General features: G+C 50.3%; 1 protein-coding gene across 5 annotated transcripts in view; it reads right to left on the minus strand.

Moving 5' to 3' along the window:
* The window catches only part of GALNT10 (polypeptide N-acetylgalactosaminyltransferase 10), a 166,963-nt gene that overhangs the window by 9,267 nt on the left and 130,594 nt on the right, over positions 1–27,102 (minus strand). For 3 of the 5 annotated variants that reach the window (XM_023754099.1, XM_023754101.1, XM_023754100.1), the window contains 5 exons: positions 19,018–19,203; positions 15,934–16,117; positions 12,287–12,404; positions 3,204–3,311; positions 1,210–1,254 (listed from right to left, as the gene is read on the minus strand). In XM_023754099.1, the coding sequence (XP_023609867.1) occupies positions 1,210–1,254; positions 3,204–3,311; positions 12,287–12,404; positions 15,934–16,117; positions 19,018–19,203 (641 nt within the window). Of the gene's footprint in view, positions 1–486; positions 1,079–1,209; positions 1,255–3,203; positions 3,312–12,286; positions 12,405–15,933; positions 16,118–19,017; positions 19,204–27,102 lie in introns of those variants that run through there. The other 2 variants (XM_023754102.1, XM_006089104.3) reach the window with 2 other exon arrangements.

A 27,102-nucleotide genomic window follows, 5' to 3' on the forward strand; every position in this document is an offset into this window, starting at 1 on the left:
GGTCAACTAGTGGGTTAGAAAAGAGGTCAGGGACAGTGCTGTTCTCAGCAGGCCCTGCATTGGCAAAGCTGGTTTAATTTTAAGACTGTGCCCTGAGGAAGCTGAAGGCCTGAAGGCCTGCCTCTCCCTTTCCCAGGCTGCCCTCGCCCCAGGTCCTTTGTTCACTAATGTGCTCAAGCCGCAGGCAAGGGTGGCCACTCTGACCAAGGCAAGGTGCTGACATTCACAGTGTTATTCTTACAGGAGCAAATCACATATGTTTAAATTTTAGTTGATATATTTAAATTATTATTATTATTATTTGTTAGGGAAAGGGGGATGGAGGTGGGCAAAGGGCGGGGGAAGGGAGGGCAGACAGAGACTGTGCTTTGGGTGGTGGGCGCACGATGCAGTGTGCAGATGATGTTTTGTTGAGTTGTATACTTGAAACTTGTATGGTTTTGTGAACCAATGTCACCCCCGATAAATTCAATAAAAAAAGGGAAAAAAGAAAAAAAAATCACTATTTTAATGAATATTGCATTTTCCAGACATAACTTAATAAGCCTTTTCTCCCAGATCTTGAACTTGTGTGCAGCTGAGTGTCTGGACCGAAGTGAAGGACTTCACATTTATCCCCTTATCTCTACTTACGAGAACCCTGGAAAGGACCCAGGGGTTTTAGTGGGCTGTGCAGCCCTCTTATCCCTCCTCCTAACACCTTCCTAGTTCTGGGTCCCAGTCCTGCTCTTCTTGTGCCGGGATCACAGAGATTTGCTCAACCCTTGGAGTAAGTCTCCAGTTTTGTGCTGCCAAGTTCGAGGGGTTCCCGTTACTGCCTTCTCTAAGACCCCTTTCCCAGAGGCAGAGAGAAGGCTTTTAGCAAATTCGTGAACCAAGTGGCTGCTTGCTCCGGAGGCAGGCGAGCTGGAGGTGAGCCCCTCCACCCGGCTCCGCTTCCTCTCTGCTGTCTGGCTGCTTGTCCCGGAGTCGGCACAACTTCAGCAAGACCTCGGCTGCCCTCTTTATCAGTCCCTCTCAGGGCTTTGGGAATATCTCTCCTCAAATCCATCAAAATGATGTTCCCAGAGATAATGCTCTAGAAGGAATTGGTTGTTAAAACACGGAGCAAACATTTAATATCTGATCTGCAACTAAATGAGGGTATCAGACACTGGATCGGACGCCAGGGGAGCTTACATAGGCAGCTCTGTGGTCCCGCAAACTTACATGGGGCGCCACGCAGACTGTCAACTGGTGGAAAGGCACAGGAAACTGATCCAGTACAGACAAAAATAAATGAAAATATATAAACACAGAGTTCCGATAACATTGAAATACACTTCCCGTCTTGCTGAAGCTGATGCTGACATGAAAACTGGCACTAACATTAGCAGTCGCTATTTAAGGGACCAATGCTGCCTCAGGCCCAGACAGGCCTAGGGTGGGATTGAATTCTGGCTCTTCGCACTTAATGTCTCTATGTTTCATTTCCTCATGTCTAAAATGGGGATTAAAAGCAAATGAGAATTAAGTTGGATAAATACGTAAGATGCTCTGCGAGCTGCCTAGCTCACGGAAGTTTTTGTTACTACAGTTAGCGGTTACCACTGAATCCACCCATAGTTCCATAAGCCGGAGGCGGTAGTGCCTCTCTACCCGGCGGATCGGATCGCATAGATGATAGATCTGCAGAGGGGGAGGATGCTCTGGGGAACGGCTCTGTTCAGGGGTCAGACGGGTCCCCATGGTCCCGCCGTCCCTAAGAGCTGGAAGGGTCGGTCTTGGCTTGCTGAGAGACTGCGCTGTTTCGTGCCTGACACCTTCTCTGAGATTGCAAATGGCATTTCAGAGGAATTGTGATTCCTGCCTCTTCTGCTAAATCTAGAACCCATCCCTGCGTCACCGGGAGCCGCCCAAAGCGCGGATGGCGGGTGCGGCTGCTGTTGCACCCTTTGAGCACTAGAGAGCGCTGCCGGCTCTCTTTTCCCTCAACGCCGGCTCCACAGGCCCTAGCCAGCCGCCTCTGAGACAGCCACCAGCCTCGGACAGAGGGGTGTGTGTGTGTGTGTGGGGGGGGGAGGGGTGTGGGGGGTGTGGGGGTGGAGGGTGGGGGGGGGGGAAATGGGTGGGACCCTTGCGCTGGGAATCTCTGTCTTCTTGTAAATTGCAGGACAGAGGCTCTCCCTGGACCCAGGGGCTACAATCCTGCACATCCTCGACTGTCTGGTGATAAGGAAGCGGGCGGCAGCGGCCTGGGCAGAGGAGGCTGATGCCAATCAGGCTTACAAGGGGGCGCTGTCTGGTGGAGGAGTGGGGTGGGCTGTCCAAAAGCTGTGCCGGTGACCTTTCCAGCTCCCCCAAATCTCCCTGTGACCCTTTTTACCCTCGGGGGACACCCCATTCTCTTCGGTTTTCTTTTGTGGTCACCTTGATTCGTTTTCTCAAGACACTTAATATTTTAAAATGTATTAAAGTTTAGTGAACTATCACTCATACCCCTCCCCCGAAAAACCCCAAACCTCTGGCCAACGGATTTACATTGGTCGCCAGTGGCCAATGAAGTTCAAGCAATGATTAATACAACCCACTGGAAGGCATGAAATAGTTTGACAGAATCTTTGGCAATAAAAGTGGGGAGGGGTGGGGAGAAGAGAAAGACATTGACCTTTATTAACGGCCCCTGTGCCAGGAAGTTTTAAGTACCGTGTCTCCAAACACACCACTCAGCCTGCAGTAACATTTACCTAACATGTTTCTTTAACTTTGCACCTGCTTTAGCTTTAAGTCGTGATGTCTGTGACATCACAAGTTTGCTACACGAATACATGTTAATTTCTCATCCACATGAATTTAAACACATGTAAATAAAATGTTCCTGTATCTACCGCCTCAAATCATCTTGCCCGTCACACTTTGGGAAATGGTGCCATCGCCTTAATTCTCCTGGCAATGCTAAGTAAGAGTTGGGAAAAATTAGCTTCCTTTACACAAAAGCAGAAACAGGCTCGGAGGAGTCAAGTAAGCCTCCCAGAGTCACACAGGTAGGCACTAAGTGGGTAAACAGGCTTTAAGTTCTTTTACATCGGATTTCTCCTGGAGAGCGGTGGGGGCACACCTAGAGATTATCTGGCCTGCGGCCCCAGGTGCCTTAGAGGGTCTCTGCTCTGCTAATGGGCCTAGGCCACCCCCTCGCACCCCCTCCAGCGAAGCCGCCAGCTTACCCGGGCCAGGCTGACACCGGCGGGGACTTTGTAGGGCACATACTTCCTGTAGATGTGGCCCACCCTGGAGCAGGGGATGTCCTCCATGCGGCCTCCACACATCCACACCTGCAGGGTGAAAGGGAGAGAGAAGATGATATTCCTGCCTCCAATTCATCGAAAGCATCAGCTTGGATTGTCCACGAAGGCCCCGTTTATAGAACTAGGGACCGAGGACAGCAGCGTGATAACAGCTGACGGCACCGAGTGCTTCCTCATGGCCGGACGCGACGCCACGAGCTTCGTGTGCACAACTGCACTGCAGCCTCGTCAGGACCCCCGGAACCCGGGTGGGGACAGAGCCCCGTTTTACAGATGAGGACACCGAGGCTCAGAGAAGCTAGAGGCGTGTCTAGGGTCACAGGGTGAGCAAGAGGTGGCGCCAGAATTCACACTCGGCTTTCGCCGACTCTGGAATCTGAGCGCTAGACGTGGATGCTGGATGCTGTTGTGAGGAATTCCAAGGTCCGGCATGGGGGCTCAGTGGGGAGGACAAGGTGACCGCTCAGTGAGGCCTGGGGCAGGAACGCAAGGGGACAGGGCGGCACACGGGTCTGGAGGCTGCTCCTGGATGTCTGCCTCTTCGCTGGGTCACCCTGAGCCGTGGCAGCAGGTGCCCTGCCCTCACCTCTCCACAGTCTGGCTGGCTAAGCCATGCAGCTGGGATCGCTGCAGTGAGGGGCCTGATGGTTCTCCCTCCATGCTTGGCATCACAAAGAGCTCCTGGGTTTGGCTGCAATCTGAGAATGTTTAAGTACAATCAAAGCTGACTCACTCCCACTGAGGGGCCCAGCCTAACCAGACCCTCAGCAGTCCTGGGTTCAAATCCTGCCTCAGCCACTTATCAGCTTTGCGACTTCCATCGAGGAACTAACTCCTCTGAGGCTCAGTTTCCTCATCTGCAAAGGATGACATGGGGTGGGCCTGGGGATGAGACAGTGCATGGAAAGTGCTTAGCACAGACTGGCACACAGACACAGCAGTGTTCCATGATTCATTCATACGTTTGACTAATATGTATGGAGTATTTGCTATGTGCCAAACACTGCTGGGCACATACAGTGGTGAATAAGTCAGCCAGGTCTCCTGCTCTTGGAGGGGGGGGGCAGTCTATAAGACGGCCCTCCCAATGACCCCCTCACCTCCTGGTACTTATACCCCATGTTAGTTCTCTCCCAGAATGGTCACAGGAGGACTGAGCTGTGTAACCAACAGGACACTGCAGAAATGATAAGGCTTCCACCTTACTCCCTGGGAACACCGGCTTTGGGGCACTCAAGCAGCGCTATGGTGAGGCCCAGGGCTGAGGAGTTGAGGCCTTCTGCTAATAGTGCTAACTTGCCAGTCAATGAATGAGCGGTCTTAGAAGCTGATCCTCCAGCCCCAGTCAAGCCTTCAGATGACAGCAGCCCTGGCTGACACTCTGACTCCAACTTCAAGACAGCCCCAGGCAGCACTGTCCTGCTAAGCCACTCCCAAATCCCTGCCCCACACAAACTTTCAGTAATAACCACTGTAAGATGCTATGTTTTGGGGGTACTTTTCTCCCCGTGGCAGTAGGTAACTAACACAGGGAGACAGTTTCAGGTGCTGATATGTGCTGTAAGGAAACCAAAATGAGGTCACTGGATAGACTCACTGAATGGATGTGTGGGCTGCTCTGTCACCTCCACCTGTCAGGGAAAGCCTCATCTACCAGGGGATATTTAAGGCAAGACTTAAATGATGAGAAGGTAAAAGTAACATAAAGATCTGGGGTGAGTGAACAGGTGGCGGGAAGAGCAAGTGCAAAGGCCCTGGGGTAGGGCCAGGTTTGGCATAATCACTGAACAAAGCAAGCCAGAGGCCTGAAGCAGAGGGAGAAGTGATGGGAGGGGAGGTCAAAGACAAGCGTGGGGACAAGCATAAGGGTCCTAAAGGGCAGATTAGGGAGTCTGCGCTGAAAGTCGTCAGTGAGGGAGACAACACAATCCAATTTCTATTTCACAAACAGAATGGCCGGGAGGGTGCAGGCTTGGGGAGGGAAGGCCTGGGAAGCCCTTGCAGGTATGAGGCTGTCAAGGCTTTGGTTTGTGGTTCTCGGTTTCGGTCATGGTTTGGAGGCTGTGGCGATGGTGGGACGCAGCTGGATTCGGGACATTATTATTAATCTTGTCACTGTACGCCTTCACTTGTGGAATGAGGAGTAGGAGTGGGTACACCTACACCATCAATTGTGCCAAAGAACCATTTTCAGCTTGAACTGCTCAATGGGATACTGGGGGTTTGTGTAATGTCTTGATTAATTCTAGAAGGGCCATTCTTCCTTCTACCTCATGCACCTGAGGGTTCTCGGTCCCCTTGGACCCCCCCACCAGCCGCTCTCTCTATCCACCCCAGATGTGCCCTGTCCTGGGCTTTCCACAAGGGACTATTGTGTGTATGGGGCTGCAATTAGTGGACATGCTGCCTGGAGAAATGCAATTATATTCTGATCTTGGGGGAGAAAAAAACCACGAGCAAGTCAATAGAACAGAACATTGGTCTTGAGATAATGGGCTCCTGATGGTAGATTAATGTCAAGGCCAACCAAGAAGTTTATATTGCAAAGCAGGAGATATTGATCAGGCGCCAGGATTCCATAACAATAACTCTTTTTATACACAAAGTGATGGATGTCGAAAGGGATGCTTCTGTCCGGAGGAGATTGCCAGGACGCTGCCTGGCGGCCCCTGCCTTTCAGGAGGTGGAGCGCCCCGAGCAGGTGGGGGACACCTTCCTTCGTTCTATTTTTGAACGTCCCCTGGGCAGTTGGCTAGGCTGGCGTCCAGCTCTCTCAACTCCATATTAAACTCGCATTAGCTAACGAGGCTGTGTCTCCGCTCTGCCTGGCAAGGAACCTTCCCTAATGCAGAGATGATCAATTTCCAAATCCTGTCCTTTGCTGTGACCTCGGGTTTCTTTGGCCCTGACCACGCTGGCCACCAGCCTGAAGGTTCCTGAGGGACTGGGGTGACCTTGATCTGCTGAGAGGAATGTCCGGAGCCCAGAGGAGTCCTGGCTTTGGATATGGCTTTGCTTCACGGCTTCCCTGCCCTGGACACGAGCCACTGAGGCTGCTCAGGGTGGGAACTGCCTTTAGAGAGTCACACACACCTGTTCAGTAAAGATGCTGCTACTCCTGTGAGGCCTGTGAGCACCTGAGCAGCTGAGAAGGGCCGTGCGAGGCACACCCAACTCTTCAGACCTCGCTCTGCCACCCGGAACGCCCCTTACACAGTGTCAACACTGTGGTGCTCACTGGTTATAAGGTGGGACCCCAAGACTGGAGGGGGCTCTCCTTCCAAAGACACGATAAAAGCTGGAGGCAAAGAACAGTGTCACGACTCGCCCTGGGCTGGGGCGCTGGTCAGGGCTGGCCACCTACCTGTGTACCTTTAGGGCTCTGCCCCACTTCCTTCACAGCTGGGGCAGCAGCCACTCAAGACGCACAAACACCACGGCACACACCACTTTGCGGTCCCAGTGCCAGCTCGTGATCTCACGCCAGGCAGTCACCTGGGAGCCACTCTGTCCTCAGCTCGAGTTTGCCCTTTGGCCCAACGCCATCACATCTTTTGTCCTATGGTCCGATTTCTAAATGGAGAAACTGAGGCTCAGAGAGAAAAAGTAGTTTTTCTAACTGAGTTGGTGGCAGAACCTGCAACTGACCAGGAGAATGATGGGGTGGGGGTGGGGGCACAGTCACGGGGCACCATGGGGGCCAGGCACGCAAGTGTATTCTCCCCTGTCCCCGGTTACACACGGGCACAGGAGTCCAGCTGGTGGCAGAGAAGGGGGAGTCGCAGTGCCGGCCACAGCCAGCATGTCTGACTGGACCCCATCGTATTTGCATTTACAGGCCACTGAGATGACATTTGTGCAGCCCCTCTCTGCTGTCAGCTTTCTAGCCTCCCTCCCTCCCGGCCCTGTCCCAGCCCCCACCCATCCCAGCCTGCTCTGGGAGCCTTGCTTCACCAGAAGGTTTCCACGGAGCCCGTCAGCTGGGTGCCGGGGAACAGCCTTCTCACTGGAAGCATCATGCCATAAGACGAGCACAAATCTCACTGTAAAAGCTTGCTCCCCATTCATTGCCATTGCTGCTTTGATTTATTTTATTAGCAAACTTCTTTTGTGTGATGACAGGCTTCATTACAGTGTCTATAAAAGACAATTGCTTGCTCTTATCTCCTAAAAGGAGGAGGAGAGACGAGTGGCGATGCGCATCAGGAAGACACAATGGGGCCTGGAGAGAGGGCGGTGGAAGGAAGGGCTGGTCGGGCTGGGCAGGGGCTGGGGAGAAACCTCTCTCCGTCAAGGGAATGGCGCCTGGAAGCCAACCAGGGACGGGACTGGGGGGAAGGCGGCAGCCAGCCCCATCTTCTGCTGTTGGCATCCTGGCCGAGGACCCCTATGGAGTTCAAATCCTATCCAGTTGCCCTTTGGGGAAATAAGAAGATAATAATAGCCACCGATTACTCTGCATGATCTGTGTGCGTAGGAGGAACAGAGGGCAGCGTTAGGAGCTTGGGCTCCAGAGTTAGACAGAACTGAGTGAGGTCGAGTCCGAGCTCCTCGCCAGACTCACAATCCAGGCAAGTTCTGTGGGTCTGAAAGCCTTGGTTTCCTCATCTCCAAAACAGGATGAATTACTGTGCCCACCTCCCAGGTTGCGATGAGGCTGAAAGGAGGTAACTCTGAAGCACAGAGGACTGGGAGCCACCCCTGTGGTGCCACCTGGACACGGGGCACTGCACCGGTGGCTGGCACTGCACGTGTGCCCGCAGCTCCCCTCAGAAAAGGAGGGCGTTAGACCCATGTCTTCCGGAGTTCCTATGATTGTGAATGTATCAGTTTGTTGTGAACATCAAGATACTGTTTTGGGACCTCACTCATGCTATTTGGACTGTTTATAATGGTTACTGGATACTGTTGGTAAAAAGTGTAGGGAAGACAATTTTACTATATTTACTAGTAAAAACCATTTGAATTTACTTCTAAATTAATGTATTATTTTATATAATATGGCTTTAAGCATATGTGTATCTAAATTAATAAATTAAATATTTAATAAACAAATTCAGTAAAGCTCCAGGATCCTTCAGGTTTTGACTTGTATTTGGAAAGACAGCACATGCATAACCACCCAGGGGGGAGTGACCATCACACTGTGACACGCGAGGAAACTGAGGCCCAGCCGGGGGCAGTGCCTTCCCCACGGTTCCTGAGCTCACGCATGGCAGAGACCCGGGTGGAATCGGGGTTGGGTCTCAGAACCAGGCAGATCGGAGGCCTCCAGGGAGAGGTTTAATCTTTCTAGAGCCGGATCCTGCCCCTCATGGTCTTCCGTAGAGACCCTATCAGCACTCGCAGTGCCTGCGGAACACAGGGGTCACCCTTGGCTGGCAACCAAGGTCCTCGGTCACTCACTCAGCTCTGGCTCTGCCCCTGTCTAGCTAAGGGACCCTGGCCTCGTCCCCTAACCACTCAGGGCACCAGTCTCCACGCCACCCTTGACCAGGTTCTGGGTGCATCTACCTGCTTTCACACACCCGATTTTCACTTCATCCTCTTGAGGATGCAGTGACTTTTATGGAAAAGAAACCTGAGTGTTTCTGTTGTTTAAAGCTGCCCAGTCTGGGACCGGTTTGGCTTTTGGTAAGGATATTGGTGTCAAATAATGCAAACAGCACTCATCTGAGGCTTCTAAGCTACTCGGATGTGATGGGTTCCCTCTCAGGTGGAGCATGGCTCTCCCTTGCCCCTCCCGGGGCTTTCCACCACCACCTTCCTCTCCCAGTCTGCCCACGGCACCCTCAGACCACCTCCCGCCTCCGTCCCTCCCAGGGCCGGTGCACATCTCTGCCCCCAGAGCCGCCCTGTGGAGACGCACTCAGGGCTCTGCTCTCCCTGGACTCCCTTCTCGTGGGAAATCCTAGCCCTGAACTTGCAAATGGCCCAAGTGTTGGGATATACATGGAGAGGGGATGGGCCCAGAAAGCTGAAAACCTACATATGTTTTCCTTCTTTAGCCTATAGGTGGGCAAGATCACCTAACACAGTGGATCCACTACGGAGATTCGGTTGTGCACCCTGGTGACCGTGTGTGTGGCTGACGGGAGCTGTGGCTGCCGCTGCCCAGCACCATGGAGAGTACTGTACAGCGTACCACCAGCCCAAGAAAAGATCACATTTCAAAATCTAAATATGGTTTCTACTGAATGCTTATTGCTTGTGCACCATCTTAAAGTAACAGCGGAACCACCGTAAGTCACCGTCTGTAGAGTATTCCACTGTTGGGATATGCGCTACCTTATTATCCCCCGAGGACGCACGTTTGGGTCATTTTCAATCTTCCCCTATTGTAAGTAACGCTTCAATAAATAGCTTCTACCTAAATCTTTGCTCATCTATGCACCGTCTCTCAGGTAAACTCCTGGGCATGGAATTTTGGGTCAAAGAATGTACTTGCTGTGAAATGTAACAGATTTTGCCAAACTGCTATTAATAAGAGAAATACCCATTTACGTCACCCCAAAGCCCACATCTTTCTTACGCCTGCTCAGCCACATTGTCGTGTGGATACTTCTCTCTCTGGGTCTCAGAGTTGAAGCTACCCTAACCCGGCCTCTTGGGGACACTGTGCGGCCCCCTCTCTGCTCCCTGCCACTGCCACGTCCAGCCCAAACTATCCTCGCGCCTGTGCGAGAGCATCTTGTTTAATCCTACCTCGTCGGGGAGGAAGGAAAAGTACCTCAGCACCATCTGGGATGTGAGGGCCCGAGAGGTCAGGCGATAGGTCCAGGTCCCAGGTGGATGGAGAGCAGGGACGAGAGGCCAGCGCCCTGCCTTCTCACCGACACCTTTCCCAGCACACCACCATTACCCAGAGATGGTGATGTGAGTCTGGGGAGGGCAGGGTGAAAAAAGTGTAATCAGATAGGAATCAATGCCAGGAACAGTTATTTAAAACACTATGATGGCGAGGCCCTGGGGTACAGAGATGGGACAAGACCCACTCCCAGCCTCCAGGGAGCTCAGAGTCCAGTGGGGAAGACAAACCAACCCTTGGGTCATGTCAGCACAAGGTATTTGAACCCAGGGAGCTAGGTGAGGCAGAGAGGAGGCCATCTGTAGAGCTGAGCCCAGAAGGCTGAGTGTGAAGTGGCCAGACTGAGGAAAGAGTGAACAGTGTGTGCCTCCAAAGATGGGCCTGTGGCCAGTGAGCAGTGCTGCTGGGCTGGGGGAGGTGGACATCTACGGTTCCCCTTGCTCCACATCTATTCCCCCTTCTGGATACTGTGGCCAGTCTTTCCTCTGGGGAGCCAGCCCATCTTCCTGGTTCCAGGATGGACCTGTGACTGTAGCTGACCAATATGAACGTTGCTCAGGGAGGTAAGGGACCAGCAGGCCAATGAGACACAACGTGGGGACAGGAAGATGGGAGAGAAGAACTCCCCACAGAGAGAACGCCTGCCTGCGCAGGAAGCCAACCACAGCCAGGGGACCGAGAAGGATGGAGACTGGGATGAGTTAGACCCTGGATCCAGCCGGGCCTGGAGAGTCTACCTGGAATTCCAGTGTGTGGGCCAATTGATTCTGACTTTTTGCTTAAATCAGTTCGACTAGGATTTTGGTCACCTGTAACCAAGAGTCCAGACTAATGAAATGGGGTAGGAGGACAAGGTGCTGATACCGTGACTGTGCCTTTTGGAAAAAAAAAAATCTCTGTTGGCTAAGAGAAATGAGAGGATGGGAAAGAGGGGAAGAAAAGAGTCAATGACTCTTCTAGAAATCTGAGCCTGTAGGACATCTTTTCTGAGGTTTTCCCGTCAGGATAGATGGTCTAGTCTGGAATTGGAGTCAAATTATTAATCCATCAGTGCTGTTGGCACGTATCAACTTGTCTTAATTTCTGAAAATACACTCAGCCTTTCATACCCGTCTCTTCTCCGTCACCAAGAAGAAACGGGACCTCAGCAGAGATAAATCAGAGGGAATCTGGCCCTTTGTAAATGCCCGCTCGGCCTGAGATGGAGCAGCTGGCATTCCAGGGAGGCGTTGCCAGCAGAGGATTGAGCTCTCCTGTCGGCTCGGCACCGTGGCGGGCTGTCCACGGGGGCCTCGGACAATGCACTGGCAGATGGGCTGCTATGGATCCGGGAACTCATGCTCTCAAAGCCAGGAGAGGGAAAGGGAGCCTCCTCATTACACCGTCTTCTTTCCCTCGAGGTGAAGGACATAATTGGATCAAATGGAAGCAGGAGCCAGCCTCCTCCCGCCTCCCCATGACAGACTTCCAAAATGGCTTCATTACCGAGGCCTCTGTAAATACACTGTGTGGAGAAAATGCCATTTGTAGTGCTGTAATTGCCCGATGAGCATCATTAGACGGGCCTTTACAAAACACACAGAATGGAATCATTTTGGGTTTAGGAAGTCCTTTGGGCAAATCTTTCTCCATTCACTGTTCTCCACAAAGTGAGTTTCTGAAGGGGGACTCCTTGCCCAAGGAGGTGGCTCTGGCCAGTGACAGGCCTGCTCTGAGTATTCAACCAACACATGTATGAAGTGTCTTCTCTGTGTCAGACACGCATCCAGTACTTGGGATGCAGCGGTAAGTGGAACACACCAAGATCCCTACCCCAGTGAAGTTTACATTCTGGTGAGAACTCAGAACACAGATGTGCCCATTTCACCCCAAAGCCCACATCTTTCTTACGCTTGCTCAGCCACATTGTGCCGCTGGCCATCCCTCGTGAGCTGGGGAGACACCTTACCAGGGGTTCTGGGGATGTGAGAAGCAAGTCCTGGCTGACCACACGGCTAACCTTCCCCTCAGAGAGACCTGATCTTCACCTGAGACCCACAAGAGTCCCACAAAGAAAGGGAGACTGTGACTCCTTCGCCTTAGGAGCCCTGCGGCCTTCTCTTTCTAGGCTCAGACAGACAGGAGGCGGGCGACCTGCCAGCACAGAGGCCAAGGGGCTGTGCCAGGAGAAGGGGGCTCCCAGGAGCTGGCTCACCTTGAATGAGATCTCATACTGCTCCCCTCCCCAGATCTCCAGGCCTGGGTCGTACCCGCCCAGCTCCCAGAACCACTTCCGGTCCACGGCGAACAGTCCTCCGGCCATCACGGGAGACCTGTCAGGGAAGCAGAGCGTGGTGTGAAGACGTGGACCTGAGAGCACGCGGACACTGCTGTTCCCCTGCAATGGTGGTCCCGCTGCTCCATGAACACAGCCCACGTGTTCTGCAGGGAGTCCCAGGCCCTTCCCGGTGAGGGCCCAGGCCTTTGTCTTCCTTGCCTACGCTTCCCTTCATAAATGCTACATTTTAAACAAGTGGACCCAATGTTCCTACACGTTTAACACCAGGGAATCCTTGTGAAATGAAATCACAGCATGTTCTCCCCGTGAACCTTGTAGCTGAATCATCTCTCTCTCCCCCCAGTCCTCCCACTAGGCCTTCCCGAGTCTGGCTGGGCTGTCAATTGTCTTAGCAATGGAAACCATACAGCTTCCTGGGCCTCCCCCAGACCTACAAAACCGTCTGCGGGGAAGGAGCCTCGGGACCTGCGTTTCGGACCTGCTCCGGTGAGGGCTCTGTCCGTTCAGCACAGACACTTGCTCTGCTGAGAGGTGACGGAAGCCGCAGCCTCTGATCTTTCAGTCACACAGGGCTAAGGTGAACTAGGCGTCTGGAGATAAAGCAGCCGGACGGCCCAGTGTGGTGGGGCAGCCACCTCAGGACAGAGGACCCCGAAGACAGGTGGGGTCACAGGGGCCTCTGGGAGTGCAGATGTTTCTCTCTCTCTCCCTCTCTCCCTTCCCCTCTCTAAAATCTCAATGAGAAAACACACAAAAATAAAAGGGGTCCTCTTGACTATGACCAAGGGCTTGAATGTCCCAGGTGCTGTAATGAACTAATTTAGCAATAAAACGACCTCACTCCTCAAGTAGACCCCAGGAGTTAGGCCTCATCATTACGATCCTATTTTATGCAGGTAGAAACCAGGGTACAGCATAACTTGCTCAGGGCTTCACAGCCACTAAGCAGGATTTAACCCTCTAAACGGCCACAGCCCACACCCCTCACGGCCACAGCACACCACCTCCTGTCAGGGAGGGGCAGTCGAGAAGGGGCAATTGAGTGAAAGGATGGGAAACCCTCACTGCACCCTGGGCTCTCCTTCGCCTGCGGTGTGTCTGCGATGAGGGATTTAACCACTGGGCCCTGTGCTGCCCGGTATGGGGCACTGATATGTGGCTGGTCTGGACTGAGATGTGCTGCAAGCGTAAAGCACACAAAGATCTCATTAGTGATTTCACAGTGTTGGTGACATGCTAACATGGGAATATCTTAGCTATGCCACCTTAGATAAAATGTATTACCAAAACGAATTTTACCTGCTTCTCTTTGCCCTTTTTACGTGGCTACTAGGAGATTTGAAAGTACATATGTGGCTTGCATGATATTTCTGCTGGACGGTGCTGATTTTAACCTCAATGAGGCTGCTTCCCGTTTACACAGCAGACCTACAGCGACACTTCCTAGCTCACCTTGCTAGTGTATTTCTGAAAGTACCTAGGACTGTAAGAGGATAAGGTGGTGATGGTATCAACTCTCTCCTGTCTTCTGAAGATTGTGGGTTTGGGTTTTCTGGCTGGATTCTTAAATATGCTGCTCAGAGGGGTGTATTCATGAGAAATCAAACTCAAGACTCTGCACTCAAAAACCAGCCTGGCCGGTAGCCAGGGGCCTGGCTAAGGAGCTGCCTCATGAGGAGGCCTCACAACAGGTAGGCGATTGGCCTTAAGGTGTTTGGATGCTCGAGGCTGTGACTCCAGAGGGAGCCTCTCCTTTAGCCCGACCTATTTTCTGCAATAACAACAATTCTGAGTGTCTAGTGTCTGCCGTGCACTTGACCGACATTATCTCCAGCTCTCACAAAGCCCTATCACTAGGCCCCTTTTCAGATGGAGGAATTTGAAATTCAGAAATGCTCTATACTCTGCGCAAGGGCATGCAGGGAATAAGTGGATGAGCCGCAATTCACACCGGGGTGTACCACCAAAGCCCGAGTTTTTCAAACATCATTACACCACGCTGTGCCTATAGATCGCCCGTCTGCTGGCACCATGGGGAGGTGTGCAGAAAATGACCAGGATTTCTCTTGCGGCCTCTCCCCTGGGTTTTGTCCAAATGCAATATAGGGGAGACACTTCTGGAAGGAATAAGAGGACACAACGGAGCCTCTCAGGAAGGGCTCTCAACCTGGCCACACATCAGTATCACCTGGGATCTTCAAAAAACAATGATGTCCAGCCCTGGCGACTATTGCTCAGCGGTTAGAGTGTTGGCCTGCGCACCAAAGGTTCACAGGTTCAATTCCTGGTCAAGGGCACAAACCCAGGTTTGATCCCTGGCTCCAGTTGGGGCTCATGCAGGAGGCAACCAGTTGATGTCTCTCTCGCATCAATGTTTCTCTCCCTCCCTCTCTCTCTCTCTCTCTCTCTCTCTCTCTCTCTTTCTCTCTCCCTCCCTCCCTTCCACTCTCTCTAAAAATCAATGGAAAAAATATCCTTGGGTGAGAATTAACAAACAACAAACAAACAAACAAACAAATAAACAAAAATGATGTCCAGATTTCACCCCCAGACTCTGGAGTAATTGGTTGGGGGGGAGCGGGGAGGGTGACTTGCACATGATGCCAATAGGCACCCAGGGTTGAGAGCTACTGCTCTGGGGTTGGGCCAACTCTTCAATATCCAGATGAGGAGACTGAGGCCTCAGAGGAAACTGGCTGGGCCTCTGCTACTAACCAACTGCACGACCTGAATGTGCCCTTTCCTCATCCCACAGTGAGGAGGGTGAACGGGCCAAGCCCCACCCTATGCACCTTTCAAATCTTAGAGCCTATGAATAGGCTCATGGCAAAGGGTCAAACCATACAGGGGGTTCTGGTTACCTTGAAAACTCCATTTCCTGGAGCAGCCCATTCTGACTCAGCCTCTACTATGTGTCATCTTGGGCAGGTGTCGCCTCCTTTCTGACTCAGACTCTGCTAGTAGTGCTGGACCATGCTGAGGACATAGGTCAGGAGAAGAACAAACGTCTGACCTGCTGAAGAGGCACCGGGGCTCTGCTCACGCAGCTCCATCGCCCAGGCCCCCTCCATTTCCTCAGGGAAGCCCACCTCTGCGCCTTTGCCACTTCATCGCTGTATGACCTAGGTAACTTATTGTAACCCTGACGTCCACATTGGAAAACGTGGATACTAATTTAAATAAAGGTTGAGAGGGTTAAAGACGATCAGGCTGTGATGTGCTCAGCGCGCGGTGCCTGGCACTCAGAAAGTGTTCAGTAAGTGGTGACAACAATGATGATTACAACCAGAGGCTTGAGGGAGGGAGCATGAGCAACCTGCTCAGCCCCTGTTGGCAATGGCCGCAAACTGCGCAGAGGCGGGCAAGGACGAGGCGACCAGCTTGGTGGTCCAGGAGCTGAGGCTCTGACACGCTGGGATGGACTGTGCTTCTGGTTGGGGACATCTGCCCTGGCCCCTCTGCACTGGACTTTTGGGGGAGCTGGCGATCCTGAGTTGTGTGTGTTGGGGAGGAGTCACCGGGTCAGCTCAGCTACTGGGACCAGCCTGGTTACTCATACTTACTCAAATGGGTCACTGGGGTCAGCCTTCTGCAGTTCCGGAGGGATTGGGATCCGCTTGTAGTACATCTCCCAGTCAAAGGCGCCCCGCATGGCATCCCCCGCCTGGGTCTCATACCGGAAGTCATCGTGGTCAATCACGTCAATCATCGGGCACACAATGGTCTTGCGGTTCCGAGCGATGCGGTCTGAAGAAGCCGAGAGATGCCCATTAGGGAGGCAGGATGGGGGAGCAGCTAAGTGCATGACCCTGTTCTGCAGCTTATTTGAATTTTTAATGTGTTCCCTGGGTGAATTATCTGAACACTTGAGCTTGAGAATCCTGGAGAAGGGAGGGCGCAAGCTTTAAAAAAGATGGACCAGGGCTCCCATCCCAGTCCTGACGCCTAAGATGGGGGACCTGGTCCAGCTACATAACTAACATCTCCAAGACCCAGCATTCTCCTTCGGGGGTGCCAGTGAGCTGCTGGGGCAGATACTCCCAGCGAGGGGCAAGTGGGCTGTGCGGGTGTGTGTGTGTGTGTGTGTCCCAGCTTTGGGCCAGGAGTCAAATTCAAGACTTGGAATGGGGAGTGTGGTGGGGTCAGAGTAGGTGGGCATCTGCCACCTGGGGTGTGTTTACCCCTCCCCCACCTACTGAAGCGGAATCTCTGAGGGTGGAGATGGAGCAACCTTGTGACAGGCTCCCTGGGGATTCTTAATGAAGCAGAACACCCTTCTCCAGGGAAGGAGCTAGAGAAGGCCTCCCTTCCTCACTATTCATGGCCGTTCAGGGGATCTCACTTCAGGGAGGGTTTGGGTTGAGGACACAGTGCTCTGCTGGGTACTGGCTGACTGTGAGAGGTAAGAGGTCAAGGGACTGCATCAGCCCGGCAGCGTTCAGTGCTGGGCTCACTTGGGGACAGAATGCCCAGGTTCGAATCCTGGTTTTGTCACCTACTAGCGGTATAACCTTGGGAAAGGTCATCCGATGCCTCTGAGTCTCGGTTTCCTTGCGACAAAATGGAGGAAGACAGCGCCTATCTCATGGGGTCTCTGAAGACTGAGAGACAAGGAGGCCAAGGCACCTAGCACGTGATCAGTACTCCCGACGCCGTCTGTGACCAGGGTTGCTGACAGTAGCTCAGAAGCAGGCGCTGGAAGGCTGAGCATCCCCCTCGTTCTCTCTGCCCCTCAGGTTTCTCATTTGCAAGATGCTGATAATAATGCCTGGCCTGCTTGTTCTACCACGGAATCATCAAATTCAAATGGGGATGTGGCCTAGAAAGCTAGGAGACTAGCAGAGCCATGAGATGATGATGATGATGATGATGATGATGATGATAATGATGGAGGAAATGATGATCAACAGCAGTTTTCCTTTGGGGAGCTGATTCCTTCTCACTCAGAAATGCTTGCTCTCCAAAGAAGGCAGACTGAGCTGTGCACAGAGGTGTAAATGGTTTCAGAGACAAAAGCCATAATGTGCTCTGTCTGCTGATCATATTAGCAGGGCAGACTTTTAAATCTACACCAGTGGTTCACATTTCTATTGCAAAAAGGAAAAAAAAAAAGAGGGGGGATGCTTCTTCCGTGTATGTCGGCAGATTATGAAAATTACCTTCATGTATTTCCATAGAAACAGAGTTAAGGGCTATTTAGACGACCAGTTCGGCTTCCTGCCCCACCACTCCATTCTCTTTATGAGTCACCGAATGACCCAACAAATGGTTTGTCCCTTCAGGATTATCAATTAGGCGATTTATGGTGAGGCTTGTTTTTTGTTCTCTTTCAGTCATGAGAGGCAGAGGCAGACCTCTTGGTTTAATGAAATCAACTGTTTACCAGAAAATCTGGGTTATATCCTTTTCCTAACCACACACAAGTGCATAATCTAACACGAAGGTCCATGCTGATCTGTGTTGGGACCCAGCACGCTGGTTATCCCACTCAGCTGTGTGGGTTTTGGGTTCTGTCCTCACCTTTGAACGGTGGCCTAACCAGTGCTCCTCAAATCGTGGTCCCTGGACAGCAGCCCTGGCACCACCTGGGCGCTGGTTAGAAATGCAGCTTCTCAGGCCCCACCCTGGACCCCCCGAATGGGAAGCTCAGGGTGGGGCCCGGCACTCCGTGTTTTAACAAGTCTTCCAGGTGATTCTGAGGCGCACTCACGTTCGCCCTAAACTCCAGTCCTCTTTGCTCCCTAAGCTTTCTGTTACGGAGAGCATATCCCTCCACTTCTGAGGGGTTCGCTTGCTCTCTGGATTGGTAGCTCTCCCCCCATCTGCCTCCATCGCTGTCCCTCTCCTGACTCCCAGTCCCAGTGGGACATTTCCTCTTCAATGTCTAACTGTCCACACCGGCGCACTGCCTTTATCAAAGCGGAGACCTGGGGATGCAGGCCTGGTTCGCCAACCAGCGAGGAGACACCGGCATCCAATCCTCGTGTCTCCCTTCTGTCCTCCAAGCTACGGTGGACGACTCCTGCATCACGCTGCCCTGCGTCTATCGTCCTTCCCTCGTAGTTGTCATAAACTCTCCAAAGAGGAATTTAGGGAGGCAATGTGGAATCATGACAGACAGACTTTGGAGCCAGACAGATGGTGGTTTTGACACTTATGGCCCAAGGGAATAAGTGAATCATTCAGTATCTCTGAACTTCAGTTTCTTCTACTATAAAAAAGGGATACGTCTGACCTGGCACAGTTTTGTGAGAGTTAGAGACCATGCTTGCAACCTTGCTGGCTCACAGGAGCCGTGCCGTGAATAGTAACTGCTCTCAGTTTGGCTCCTAATGGTAGACAGCCTTGGCTTGCTTTCTAAGGAACCTTGAAGTAATCTGGGGGAGCAGTCATGTCACTAGAAACTAATGTGCTGTATGAGTTTGGGCAAGTCACTTCCCCTCTCTCTGAGTCTCAGCTCCTTTCTCTGGAAAACGAAGGAACAGGACCGAATGGGTTGCTCAGGTCCCTTTGAGCACTCCTGAACTTCTGAGTGCACCTGGCATCGTGCTGGGTGCATCTCAGCAGGCAAGGGAACCTTTGTGGCTGGGGCCAGTGGCGGCTGGCTCATTCCACGTCGTCTGCCTTGTCTTGGGAGAGTCCCTTACCGAGCAAGGGGGGGAGCCAATTGACATTGGCTTCACAGTGTGAGTCCAAGAATGTGATGACATCCCCAATTGCCGCTGAGGCCCCCAGCATCCGGGTCCTTATCAGCCCTTCCCGTTTCTTGGTTCGGAGAATCCTCACGCTGGGGAAATGGGCCATGTAGTCTTCAAGCGGCTTCTTCAGGTGCTCTGGGAGGGAGACAGAAGAGGAAAGACAGACGGTGGGTAAGAAGAGCTGCTCAGTAATCTTATTCCTGTGACCTCTCCCTTACCTGTGCACTGCACTTTACAGTGACACACAGCTCTCCGGCACACTGCCTCACTGCACCTTTCCAGTGCAAACTGTATACTTTAAAAACGACAAAACCTTATTGAAAGGAACTGAAGACCGAAATAAATGGACAGGCAGTTCATGTTCTTAGATGACTTAATATTGTTAAGATGTTAATAAGACCTCCCATATTGATCTACAGAGTCAACGTGATTAAAATCACAGCTGATTTCTTTGCAGAAATTGACAATTGACAGCTGATCCTAAAATTTATGGAAATGCAAGGGATGAAGGGAACCAGAATAGCTAAAACAATCTTTTCATTATTTATACATGAATGTTTATAGCAACACTATTCACAATAGTCAGGTGGTGGAAATAACCCAAGTTTCCAATGCCTTATGACTGCTATCAACAAATATAGAATATATCCATACAATGGACTATTACTCAGCCATAAAAAGGAATCAAGAACTGATACATGCTACACCATGGGGAAATCTTAAAAACATTATACCAAGTAGAAGAAGCCCGACACAAAAGGCCACCTATTGTATGATTCCATTTGTATGAAATTCCGGAATAGGTAATCCATACAGACAGAAAGCAGATTAGTGATTGCCAGGGCCTGGGGCCTGGGGCCTGGGGAGTGGCTGCTTAATGGGTATGGGGTCTCCTTTTGGGATGATAAAAATATTTTGAAACTAGATAGAGGTGATGGTTGCACAACACTGCAAATCTACTAAATGCCACTTAATTGAATACTTGAACATGGTTAATTTTATGTGAATTTTACCTCAATTAAAAATATGGATAAAGGATGTAAATAGGTACGTCTCTAAAGAAGATATACAAATGGTCAATAAGCACGTGAAAATATGCTTATCATCATCAATCATCAGGGAAAATGAAAGTCATCAGTAGTATGTGACACCATATTACTTTACATCCCCCAGGACTGATATAATCAGAAAGCCAGATAATAACAAGTGTGAACAAGGATGTGGAGAAATAAGCATCTTCATACACTGTTGGTGGGAATGAAAATGGTGTAGCTACTTGGGAAAACAGTCCGGCAGTTCCTCAAACAGTTAAACACAGTTATAACCCAGCAATTCCACTCTGAGGCATACACCCAAGAGAAATGAAAACACATGTCCACACAAAAACTTGTACACTCATGTTCATAGCAGCAAATTCATAATAGCCCCAAATTGAAAACCATCCAAATGTCCATCAAACGGTGACCGGAGGCCTAACCGGTTTGGCTCAGTGGATAGAGCGTCGGCCTTCGGACTGAAGGGTCCCAGGTTTGATTCCGGTCAAGGGCATGTACCTTGGTTGCGGGTACATCCTCAGTGGTGGGTGTGCAGGAGGCAGCTGATCGATGTTTCTCTCTCATCGATGCTTCTAACTCTCTATCCCTCTCCCTTCCTCTCTGTAAAAAAATCAATAAAATATATTTTTTTAAAAAAATGGTGACCGGAAAACAAAATGTAGAAGAGCCATACAATAGAATATTATTCAGCAATAAAGAAGGAAACAAGCTATTGCAATAATATGGACGAGCCTTAAAAATATTATGCTAGGTTAAAGAAGTCAGACATATAAGACTAGATATATGATTCTACTTATGTGACATTTCTGGAAAGGAAAGGAAATCGGTGGTTGGCTGAAGCTGGGTTGGGAGTGGGGGTTGACTGCAAACAGGCACAAGAGAACTTTTTGGAGTGATGGAAATATTCTAAAAATGAATTACGGTGTTAGTTTCACAACTGCATAAATTCACTTAAAAACACATTGAACTACAGACTTAAAATGGGTGATTTTTATGGAATGTAAATTATATCTCCATAAGGCTGTTAAATTCTAAAAAAAAATCAATTGTATTTCTATACACTGGCAAAACACAATTGGAAAGTACAACAAAAATAGCATTTGTAGTAGTCTCATGTATAAAGACCCAAATAAATGAATAGATAAATAATATTTATAGATTGAAAGACTCCGTATTTAAAGCCAGTTCTCAGCCCAGAAATAAACCCGTGCCTTTATGGTCAATTAATATTTGACAAAAGAGGCAACAATATACAATGGGGTAAAGATAGTCTATTCAATAAATGGTACTGGGAAAATTGGACAGATACGTGCAAGAAAATAAAACTAGATCACGTTCTTACACCATATCCAAGAATAAATTCAAAATGGATTAAAGAGTTAAATGTTAGACTTGAAACCATAAAAATTCTAGAAGAAAACATAGGCAGTAAAAACTTGGTCATTTCTTGTAGCCATATTTTTTTCTGATATATCAACTTGGGCAAGGGAAACAAACAAAAAAATATACAAATGGGACTACATCAAACTAAAAAGTTTTTGCACAGCAAAGAAAACCATCAAAAAAATGAAAAGACAACCCACTAAATGGGAGAACATATTTGTCAATGGTACATCTGTTAAGGGATTAATATCCAAAATTTATAAAGAACTTATACAACTCAACACCAAAAAATAAACAATCCAGTTAAAAAAATGGGCAAAGGACCTGAAGAGACACCTTTCCAAAAGGAGAAACAGATGGTCAGACATATGAAAAGGTGCTCAATGTCACTAATCATCAGAGAGATGCAAATTAAAGCACAATGAAATATCACCTCACACCTATCAGAATGGCCATCATCAATAAATCAACAAACAAGTGCTGGAGAGGATGTGGAGAAAAAGGAACCCTCGTGCACTGTTGGTGGGAATGCAAACCGGTGCAGCCACTGTGAAAAGCAGTACGGAGTTTCCACAAAAAATAAAAAATGGAACTGTCTTATGACCTAGCAATTCCACTTCTGGAAATATATCCTAAGAAACCTGAAACATTAATCCAAAGGAATATATGCACCCCTATGCTTAGTGCAGCGTTATTTACAATAGCCAAGCTAGTGAAGCAGCCCAAGTGCCCATCAGTAGATAAGTGGATAAAAAGCTTTGGGACAGCCCTGGCTGGGTGGCTCAGTTGGTTAGAGCATTGTCCCGTATATCAAATGGAACTGATTGATGTTTCTCTCTCACATCAATGGTTTTTTCCTCTCTCTCTCTCTCTCTCTCCCTCTCTCTCTCTCTCTCTCTCTCTCTCTCTCTCTCTCTCTCTCCCCTTTCTCTCTAATATCAATAAAAATATCCTTTGGTGAGAACAAGGGACCTTTCTGGGATGAAGCAATTTCTATATCTTGATTGGGGTGCTGCTTTCCCAGGTGTATACATTTGTTAAACCTCATGGAACTGTATACTCATACTATCTGTACATTTTTTTCACTGTATGTAACTTTGAGCTCAATTACAAAATATATTGGTCAAAACACACATCCTCTTCGTTGGGGAAGCTGGAGTGTAGTGGAAGTGTCCCTGACTGGGGACCCGGAGAATTGGACTGTGCTCCCCGGTTTGGCACAGTGAGCCCATCACTTATTTCCTCTGGGCCGTCTCTGAAATCAGAGTTTGGACCAGAAGGTCTTCAATGGCCTTGAGCCCAGGCCTCACAGAGCTCTTGCCAGCCCCTGGGGTGACCACCTTCCCTCACCAAAGCCCAAATCCTGCTCTGAATTCCCTCCATCAGGCTTTAGACTGGAAGGCCCCTCCCTCCCCAAATCAGGGGGGGTGTCCAAATCACGTGGTGAGCGGGCTATAAATAAGGCTGCGGGGCATCACCCAGGCAACGGTGATATGATAGACGGAGGGTAGCACCCAGCATCTTTGGTTTTACTTGACCACAATTGGGATTGCGATGCACAGCCAGCCTGGAACCACTGGGGTACTTCTGTCTCTTCATTTCATAGACAGAGAGCTGAGGTCCCGAGAAGGGAAGGGCCCACCTCCGGCACAGTTAGCAGAGGAGCTCTGTTTCACTCCAGGATCCCCTGGCTGCGTGTCCAAAACCTACTGAACCTTTTATTTTTCTAACCCAGGAAAGAAATGAATCACTTTCACTCGTAAGGAAGGTTATGATTTGCAAAGCAGCTGCACATATTTTATCTCCCTTGGTTCATAAAATCATACTCTGTATCTGACAGATGAGAAAATTCATGCTCAGAGAAGAGAAACCAGCCTGAGGTCATACAGCCAGGAAGTTGCTGGGCTCCCTGTAGAAGCTTATGCTCTCCCCTTCCAGTCGTGTTTTCCCAACGCCGACAGTCATCTACTGCTGCATGATTTGTGCCTCTTCTACTTACCCTACTACAACTTACTTAGACTTTTTAAAGCAACTCGCTGTGCCCGGCTGGCATGGCTCAGTGATTGAGTGTCAACCTAAGAACCAGGAGATTACGGTTCAACTCCCAGTCAGGGCACATGCTTGGGTTTCGAGCTTGATCCCCAGTAGGGGGCATGCAGGAGGCAGCCGATAGATGATTCTCTCTCATCATTGATGTTCCAACCTCTCTCTCCCTCTCCCTGAAATCAATATAAACATTAAAAAAAAAAAAAAGATAAACAGAGAGAAGATGATCTACACATACAGCGGAGGCTGGAAAACTGAGACACCCCAGATGCCTTCTTACTCGCTCGCAAAGATTAATATGGCTTCTCCCGCCCTTTCCCACTTATCCTTGGAACAGTGACTCTGTAGAAAACAGAAATCAATTTTCCCTAATTGAGGGACTAAATCTTTCCAAAAGAGACTTGCTTGGGCATTGAGACAAGATAGCAAAAGGCATGATCACTCTCCAGATAGGCTGCTGTTGGGGCAGGAAAACTGTCCTTAAAAAAAAAAAGCCATAGTCACTGTGACAAGTGCTTCTTCTTGGCTGGGTTCAACTGGTAAGTCATTAACTGGAGGAGGAGGTAATTTCCTGCACTGCACACCACTACTCCCCTCAGAATTAGAAATACCACCGGCCCAGCTCTAATCACTGAGGGCCCCGCTCGGGCAGGCCCCACGGCTGAAATCACCCCGAACGCAGATGGCTGCATCATTACAGACCGAGCAATTAAGGGCTTTTGACAGCTTGTGGTAACGTTGGAGCCATTATTTAGGGGCAATTATGCTCCTCCTGTCCTTATTAGAAAGTGCACTTACACAAAATCAGGATTGTTGCCTGCTTTTGCCACTTGGACGAGGACATTCCATAAAGTCATAGAATTTTAGAGCCGAAAGGGACATTAGGTGAAGAAGATGATGGTTGTGATTCTGACAATGATCACCCTTGCGCACGGAGCTCCCTGCTTCACATACATCCAATAGGGTGCTATGGCCCCATTTCAGAGAAGATGCCATGAGGCTTGGCATGGGCCATGTAACCTGCCCAAGGAACAGTTTAGAAAAGATGAAGCCAAGGTGTAAAACCCAACCCTGCCTGCCTGCAAATGAGCAGGCTCTTCCTAATGCACCCAATTCTCCCTCGACCGTTCTTCAGCCAGTCCTTTCATCCTACCCAGGGGGGCCCGGGGAGGCCAGAGAAGGTAAACGTCCTCGTCCTCCTCAGAATCATACAGTGAGCCTGTGACACAGTGCTGTTAACCCTGGGACCCCTCCCCCCATCTTCATAAACACTGTGGCAGGGATAAAAGAGCCTTCTCCAACGTGCCATGCTCATGGGTTTATAATGGAGACCTACAGCTGTGTTAAGAAAGATTCTGCGGCGATATCCTGGCTCGGGGTGAAAGTGTCAGGGCTGAGAACAGATGTCTGCCCTGAAGCAGCAGGGAGGCAGCTGCCCTAATGTCAAATATGCATCATTCCTATTCCAAGGGCTGCTCTGATTGTGAAAACAATACAGAATTGCTTTTATTACCCCTCGAATTTAATGATGAGCCAGAGCCATCCAACAAGGGGGAGGCTGATTCTGAAGGTGAGCCCCATCATTGTCAGGCTCTCAGTAGGTGTTGGAAGAGCACGCATCAGAGAGCTCACAGGTATGTGTTCACTGCCTGCCTGACTTCACCCGCCAGCACCTGCCTCGGCCTGGGGCTCTCTGCACCCACATGGCGAACCTCAACCAAGGATTGTGGTGTTGGTGGGTAATCACCCCAGCACCCTTGCTGCCTCTGGTGGGCTGGCCCCGGACAAGTGCACGGGGCTGACTCCCAGGGCTCCCAGTGGGATCACATGGAGTTGCTGCTGTGGTGCCCTTCTGTCCCAGGCACCTACTGGCTGCCTCCTCTTCCTGTTCTCACGTCCACACTCTCACTAGTGTTCTCCCAAATCTCCTCCCCAAATAACTACTTTGTACTCAAATTCCGACTTGGGCTCTGCCTTAGGAAACCCACACAAAGACACATTCCAGGTAGCAGGTATGACTGGAGGACCTACCAGGCTGACTCTGTGGTCTCATGACTTCCCTAAATCAACACATTGTTCTCTGGTGCCAGTTTCTATAAATAATGGTGATCTCAGGTTCAGGCTCACCCATACCAGGCACTAACCCAAAGACTTCACACACATTTACTCATCTCGTCTTCACAAACACTCCATAAGGCAGGTCACGATTAGTGTCCCTATGATGAGGAAACGAATACTTTCCCTAGATCCACACAGTAAGTGGCAGGTCTTGGATTTAAACCCAGTCAGTCTGGATCCAGAGCCTAAAGTCTTCTTTGCTAAACTTTAAAAAAAACAATATATTTTTATTGACTTCAGAGAGGAAGGGAGAGAGAGATAGAAACATTAATAATGAGAATCATTGATTGGCTGCCTTCTGCAGGCCCTACACTGGGGATTGAGCCTGCAACGCAGGCATGTGTCCTGACCAGGAATCAAACCATGATCTCTTGGTTCATAGGTCCACGCTCAACCACTGAGCCACCCGAGCTGGGCACTTTGCTAAACTTCTTAAAAAATTAAGAATCCTTTCAAACACATTTCTGAAAAGTAGGATAGAATAATAAACCCCCTATTGACCCATCACTCAGCTTCGGAAACTGTCAACTGCTGGTCACTCCTGTTTCACCCCCACCCCGCCCCCACCTATTGGGTGATACTGGGGCTGTGCTGGGAGAGGAGAGCTGGGGTAACATGGAAGCACATGACACCCATGGGACTAGCACTTGTCCTTTTCCCCAGAGCACTCCGGGTGAGTTACCTCAATGCCGGACACAAGTGTCTTAGGGGTACTTGCTGATCAACTCAGGGGATTCCCTACAAGGAGGGCGGGCAGGTTCCATCAATTCTGGTGTTACCAGGGAGGAAACTGAGGCCTGGGGAAAAGAAGGCCTTGCCCCACATCTCTCAGCTGGTGGGGTCTAAGTGAGGACCCTGCACTTCTCCAGCTCTTGTATATCCCACCTGAACACACACACACACACACACACACACACACACACACACACACACACGCGCGCGCGCGCACAGGCTTCCCTGGGCCTGCACTGAAAGGCAGTCTCTCCCTACTGTCTGCTCTGAGGGCACCTACCTCGCAGGCTGTGGCGTAGGTCGTTCCATTCCAAGGAGTTGCTGTGAGTTGAATGGTCCCTCGCCAACCCTCCCCGTCCCCCGCCCCACAAAAAAAAAGGTATGTTGAAGTCCTAACCCCTAGGACCTGCGAATGTGACCCTATTTGGAAACAGGGCCTATGCAGATGTAATGAAGCTCAGATGAGGCCCTACTGGTTTAGGGTGGGCCCCAATCTGATGACTGGTGTCCTTAAAAGAAGAGAGAAATTTGGGCACACAGGAGAACGCCATGTGCCGACGGAGGCAGAGACTGGAGTGATGTGTTTACAAGCCCAGAAACACCAAAAGGTAGGAAGAGGCAAGGAAGGCTGCTCCGAGAGCCTTCGGAGAGAGCACAGCCCCGCCAGCACCTGGTGCTGACCTCTGGCCTCCAGAACTGT

The sequence above is a fragment of the Myotis lucifugus genome, unplaced genomic scaffold (assembly GCF_000147115.1).
Source record: "Myotis lucifugus unplaced genomic scaffold, Myoluc2.0 scaffold_56, whole genome shotgun sequence".
NCBI lineage: Eukaryota > Metazoa > Chordata > Mammalia > Chiroptera > Vespertilionidae > Myotis > Myotis lucifugus.